This window comes from Acyrthosiphon pisum, chromosome X (assembly GCF_005508785.2).
Source record: "Acyrthosiphon pisum isolate AL4f chromosome X, pea_aphid_22Mar2018_4r6ur, whole genome shotgun sequence".
In the NCBI taxonomy this organism is placed as follows: domain Eukaryota; kingdom Metazoa; phylum Arthropoda; class Insecta; order Hemiptera; family Aphididae; genus Acyrthosiphon; species Acyrthosiphon pisum.
Genome location: NC_042493.1, coordinates 95,300,854 through 95,307,044, shown reverse-complemented (window position 1 = coordinate 95,307,044; position 6,191 = coordinate 95,300,854). Strand labels below are relative to the sequence as shown.

General features: G+C 42.5%; 3 protein-coding genes across 3 annotated transcripts; all 3 read right to left on the bottom strand.

Annotated features, from left to right (window-relative positions):
• Positions 1–203: 203 nt before the first annotated feature.
• LOC103308665 lies at positions 204–2,024 on the bottom strand. Its single transcript, XM_008182434.1, has one exon. The coding sequence runs from the start codon at positions 2,022–2,024 to the stop codon at positions 204–206; it is 1,821 nt and encodes a 606-aa protein (XP_008180656.1).
• A 95-nt stretch (positions 2,025–2,119) lies between these two features.
• LOC103308664 lies at positions 2,120–3,469 on the bottom strand. Its single transcript, XM_008182433.1, has one exon. It carries the CDS (start codon positions 3,467–3,469, stop codon positions 2,120–2,122), a length of 1,350 nt encoding a protein of 449 aa, XP_008180655.1.
• A 791-nt stretch (positions 3,470–4,260) lies between these two features.
• On the bottom strand, positions 4,261–5,091 carry LOC103308663. The gene has a single exon (XM_008182432.1). The coding sequence runs from the start codon at positions 5,089–5,091 to the stop codon at positions 4,261–4,263; it is 831 nt and encodes a 276-aa protein (XP_008180654.1).
• Between the last annotated feature and the right edge of the window lie 1,100 nt (positions 5,092–6,191).

Here is a 6,191-nt window from a genome sequence, read left to right as displayed (position 1 = left end):
ATTGATTGAGCAAAGACATTATAAATACGTTTTTGTATGGAATGGATCGAGTATGTAATGAGTAGGAAGAGACGGGAAGAGCGGGGATAAAAGAGTTGCCCATTGTGCGTGCTGTACGTTTGTCACTGTTGTAGATATAATGACAGAAATGCTGACGCCAGCAGCATGAACATACTGCCCACCTTAAATGCATCCAGCATTTATCATATTGGAAGTGGACAGAGCTTTACGACTGGTCTCTTCAGGATCCCAGTCGCTGTTTGTACAGTGGCAACTCTGGCAATGCCATCCTCACCGGGATGTAATTGAAGAATCCGTCCAAGTTTCCATAAAAGGGGAGCTGTTGGTTCCCGGATGAGGACTAAATCATGAATTTTCAAATTTGGGTTATGGGCTATCCATTTTGTAAGATTTTGAAGCGTATACAAGTATTCAGTTTGCCAACGTTTCCAAAAATGAGAATGGATGTCCTTAATCATTCTCCAACGTTGAAAATGGGAAAGCGGAACATTGACAAAATTAGGTTCCATATGGCCAGTACTGGACATGAGTGTAAGAAAGTGACTGGGAGTGAGAGCTTCGAAGTCAGATGGATCTGAACTCTTGGCGCCTAGTGGACGAGAGTTCGAGGTGGCTTCAATGCGACTCAAAATGGTAGCTAATTCTTCATACTTCAGCCGTTGAAGCCCAAGCGTTCGATACAATAAAGTTTTGACTGATTTGACACCTGCCTCCCAAAGTCCTCCTAAGTGAGGTGCGGACGGAGGGTTGAAGTGCCAGCTTATATTACCAGACATTAGATAGGTTTGACATTTGTCTTGAAATTCCTTAGAATGTGTAAATTGATCGACGGATTGGAATAGCTTGGCTGCGCCTACGAAATTTGTTCCACAATCACTGTGCATTTGTTCAACCGGCCCTCGTCGTGAAATGAACCGACAGAAGGCCGTCAGGAATGTTTCCGACGATAAATCAGAAGCGACTTCCAAATGTAATGCCTTTGTCGTCATACACACAAAAAGGCAAATATAGGCCTGCCTTGGTACATTTCGTCGAGTCGTGGAAGACCTTAACATTATAGGATCTGCATAATCTACACCTGTTATCATGAATGGCTTCACCTGCTGTAAGCGACATTTTGGAATATCTCCCATAAATGGTTGTGAATTGCGAGGGCGAGTTTTGTAACACGCTATGCAGAGTCTTAGTCGAGATCTAATGACTTGGCGACTACCGATTATCCAATATTGTTGTGAAATAATTGTTTGAAGTGTAGTGGCCCCGGGATGTTTGTTTTGTGTGTGGAAATCATCAATGAGTAAATCCGTCAATCGGTGGGACCGAGGAAGAAGAATCGGATGCTTCTGTTCGTATGGGATTTCAGCATGCTTCAAACGACCAGCTACACGAATGAGTCCATGTTCATCAAAAAAGGGACCGAGGTTTCGTAGTTTACTCTGACCAGAATGGAGAGGATCACGTATGTGCGCCCATTCGTCGGAGAATGCTTGTTTTTGAACTAATTGAATAATAAGTTGTAGTGCCCGTACTTGTTCAGCTGGAGACAAATTGATGGTAGTAAACATAGATTTTTGGAAAACCCTTAGGCAATACGCAACAACATGTATAATTTTAGGCAAAGATGAGAGACGATGCAGCAGTTGATTAAATATGTGCACATTGGTGGTTACCACCAGAATAGTTTTACGTTCTTCAAGATTAGTTCCATCAGCATTCATTTGAATTTGCATTGATGGCCATGTTGAGAGGTCCTGGGAAAGGAAACTTGGTCCAGTCCACCAAAGAGGATGCTGAAGTAATTCCGAGGGGTACAGTCCTCTTGAAGCACAATCTACAGGGTTGTCAGCTGTTGGAACATACCTCCAGATAGATGGGGGTGTGTATTCGTGCAGTTGACTTGTTCGGTTCGCAATGAAAGTTGTCCATCGATGAGGCGATGACTTGATCCAAGCCAGAATTGTTGTAGATTCCGTCCAGGCATGCATACTCTTGGTCTGTATCATTGGTGTTAGAATTGTATGTACTGAATCTAACAATTTTGCAGCAAGCAACGCACCACAAAGTTCCAGCCGTGGAATTGTGACACGCTTTAGTGGGGCTACCTTTGATTTTGCCAAGATAAGGTAGCAACGAACGACACTAACTGTGTTGCAACGGAGATAAACGGCAGCGGCGTATCCCTTTTCGGAGCTGTTCGAAAGGAATGCAGCTCATATGTTGGGTGACCGTCTAACGTGATTCGACGAGGAATGGTCAATTCATTTATACAGTTCAGTTCTTGTTGGTATCGTTGCCAAATTGTTAGCGTTTGTACAGGAATGGGATGATCCCAGCCTATTCCAGATGCCCACAAGAGTTGCATTAGGTGTTTAGCCATAAATGTGACAGGTGACAGGAAACCCAGTGGATCAAAAATGCGTGCCATATCTGATAAGACTGATCGCTTGGTCGCTATATTGCTTGGAGTATGACAATTATATGAAAATTGGTCTTGTGTAGGGTGCCACTGCATGCCAAGGATCTTTAGCTTCGCATCCACATCGTCATCGAGCTGCACGACATGAGACATTAAGCAATCAGTGGTGGGTACCGACTGCAAGATGCTGGGTAAGTTGCTAGCCCATTTTCTAAGTTGGAATTTTCCTTGAGCACACAACGAAATAACCTGTTGTTGGCAATGTAAGGTGTCATCTTCCGAGCTAGCTCCTGTGAGTATGTCATCAACAAATGTATCGTTCAGGATTACATTGGCTGCGACTGGGAATCTATCTCCTTCAATCTTTGCTAAATGTTGTAACGTACGGAGTGCTTGATATGGAGCACAGCAGGTGCCATATGTAACAGTACATAGCCTATATTCATCGACGGGTAAATCACGGTTGAAACGCCAGAAAATCCGCAAGTAGTCCCAATCGGTGTGATGGATTTCGATTTGCCCAAACATTTGCTTTATGTCTGCAGTGAACAAAAATGTATGTACTCGTGCACGAATCAAAATTTGAGTGATCTCTTGCTGTAGCTTGCGCCCAGTATATAAGCTTGTATTCAAAGATTGACCTGTGGTGGTTCGAGCCGATGCATCGAAAACCACACGGAGCTTAGTAGTCTGACTTTCCGGACGTAGAATGCAATGATGAGGTATATAATAACAATAAGGAGTATTCTGATTATTTTTCGGAACCGCTTCCATGTGTTTATTTTCATGATAATCCCTCATAAAGTCTGAATAGTTTTTGTCAAGATTTTCGTCACGTGATAGTCGATGTTTGAGGCTATGGAACCGTTTGAGAGCTCCACTTTTGGAATCTCCTAGGATGGGGTGTGAATGCTTGAAGGGTAATGCAACACTGAACTGTCCGGATTCCAGGCGTTTGATTGAAGAAGTGAATATTGCTTCAGCTTGAATTTCATCGGGACTTAGATGTTGAACATTAGGTGGTTCTTCCATTTCCCAGAATTTGGTCAAGGAGTGTTCTAACGATAGATTAGAAGTCACTAACAAAGAAGTCACCGAATTGTCTGTTTTGGTGAGACTGGTCCCATCAATACCCATCCAAAGATAGTACCAAAGGCAGTTGGTTCTAAATGTTGACCTGCGATGCGATTTCCTGTGAGTAGTGTAGGTGCAACATCAGCCCCCAGTAAAATGTCGATTGGACCAGGAGTATTGAATGTTGGGTCAGCTAAATCTAAATTCGTCAAATGAGACCACAAAGAAGATTTAATATTTGATTGAGGTGTGGCGTCTGTAATTTTGGATACAATGAAAACGTCGAGAGGAACAAGTGGCTCAGTCTTTCCCACTGGCGACAGCCTGATAGAAGTTATACCCGATACCACATTAACCGACGTGCCTGAGAAGGCATTCACCTGAGCAGAACAGCGACGTCGTGCTAGTGAAAGACGATCAGCACATTTTTTTGTAATGAAGCTAACTTGGGATCCAGTGTCCAAAAGTGCTCGGAAAGTGTGGGTCTCTTGATGGGTTGATTGGATGTTAACAAGTAACGTTGACAATAGGATAGATCGAGGTACTGCATCAGCTACTAGCATAGTGGTTGGGGACACAGTGGTTGCAGTTGACGTAGCAGCTGCAGTAAAATGAAGCAGCGAATGCTGGTGCTTTTGGCAGGATTTGCAAGTGTTTTTTGAAGGACACGTTGTATATGAATGACCGGACCCAAACAATTGATGCAGAGATTAAGCCTTTTCGCTAGTTGGAAACGATCAGTTGGAGTTTCACTGAGAAATCTGGGACATTGAATGAGTATCTTTGCACATGGCACAGCTTTTGGTAAATGTCTTAGGAGTGCTTGTAGTTAACACTTTAGGAGACGGTCCAGGTTTTGAATTTGAGGTCGATTTTTGAGATGTCCCTTTTGGTTTGGTTGCATTTCCCGCTTGTGTGTGACTGTACGAGTGTACTTCTGCCGAACGGATATGACTACGTAAGAAATCAACGAACTCGTTAATTTGTGGAGAAAAGTTGTCACCGACTGTCAGTTCCCAGCGAGACCTCAGTTCATAATCCAGATGTTTTTCAAATATGTGAATGAGTATAGGACCCCACTGACGAGTAACAAAGGTCATATTGTCTAATGCAGCGGTGTGTTCCAGAATCGTGTTTATTACGCGTTTAACTGAATCGGCATTGTTAAATGTAACGGTATGTGGTGTTAGCAAAGCATCTATATGGATCCGAGCTAAGTCACGCTTATTTCCATACCGACTCTGCAGAATTTCCCAAGCACTTTTATAATTTGCTGGCGTTAACGTGAGATGCACTATCAGAGAGAGTGCCTCTCCCACCAATGAAGTCCGTAGGCACTCAAATTTTTCAACGTCAGACATATCCGGGGTATGTGAAAGTATTGACAAGAAAAGATCTTCAAACCCTTGAAATTCGGTTATATCACCGGAAAAAGTAGGAAATGACCGTTTTGGTAATTGGTAGATTGATAAATGTTGAGTCCCACCAAACTGAGTTGTATTATGTACCTTTGAAGTATCAGATTGCGGAGATAGTGGTATCTTATGAAGCTTCGCCATTGCCATAAGGTCATAGTACATTGTATCAAAGGAATCAACAAACGAAAAGATGACAGAAATGCTGACGCCAGCAGCATGAAAAGTATTATTGTTTACGCAATCGCGTACGAGCCTACGTGTCGGACGACGACGTTGCATGCGCATTCCCCTCCCCACCGACCTGATGACATCAGCCTAGCTGGTTATCTCCATCACTGTGCCGGTACGGCGGCGCGACGTAAGTTAGTTGCCCTGTCTATCTCGTCACTGGACGTCGTCGCCTTGACGTCTGCTGAGACCCATCGTGGTGTGCGACATTCTTTTGCGATTGTGTCATTGTCTCGGTCAACGCGTAGTGTCGTCGGTATCGTAATCCCACGATAGTGCTGTGCGCGCCGCCGCCGCCGCCGCCGCCGCCGACCTATATTAAATAGTAATTTTATATCGGTCATCGCCACCGATCAGCTGATCGCCCGGAATACTACGCCGTCTACAGCTGTAATCTAGTACCTGCATAGATCGACACCGTCGCCAGATTTATAAGTCATCCACACAATTTAATTACGTATATGTAAATATATTATGGTGTATCATTATTTATGTGTTGTGCAGGTATGACTTAGGGACGCCTATAGTCAGTACCAGTCATTGTGAGCCTTAGTCAGGCACGGTAGTTGTTATATTATTATAATCATAATTTTACACGTTATATCTGCATTTGAATCATCATTACTTACTATTATTATATTACCCAAAACTTCACTTCTTGACATCGCGAGTACGTCGTGTCAACTGCCATAGAAAAGAGCACGACGTGCGCCAACAATTATTAATGAAAGGAAATGAATTTGTACAAAAAGTATTAAGTAAATATTGTAAAACCGAAGTTATTTGTAATTGTGAAACAGTTTCATACGACACCATTTGTTAAATCGTGTTTTTTTATATACTGTTTATAATATTTGCTGTATTGAATAAAAAAATAAAAAAAAATTGAATATTTTATCTTAAATGTGTTAATATTTGATTTAATATCTCGTGAACGTATGGTCTAGCGGGTTAGTGCGTATATAATTATTTAAAATGTTGTTCAGTAACAGGTCAGTAAGTATATGTAAATTCCCTTCTCTAGTATGCACTAA

What these genes read in the sequence shown, in the direction of transcription:
- LOC103308665 (XM_008182434.1), bottom strand. Translation starts at nt 2,024, where the DNA reads ATGATACAGACCAAGAGTATGCATGCCTGGACGGAATCTACAACAATT.
- LOC103308664 (XM_008182433.1), bottom strand. Translation starts at nt 3,469, where the DNA reads ATGGAAGAACCACCTAATGTTCAACATCTAAGTCCCGATGAAATTCAA.
- LOC103308663 (XM_008182432.1), bottom strand. Translation starts at nt 5,091, where the DNA reads ATGTACTATGACCTTATGGCAATGGCGAAGCTTCATAAGATACCACTA.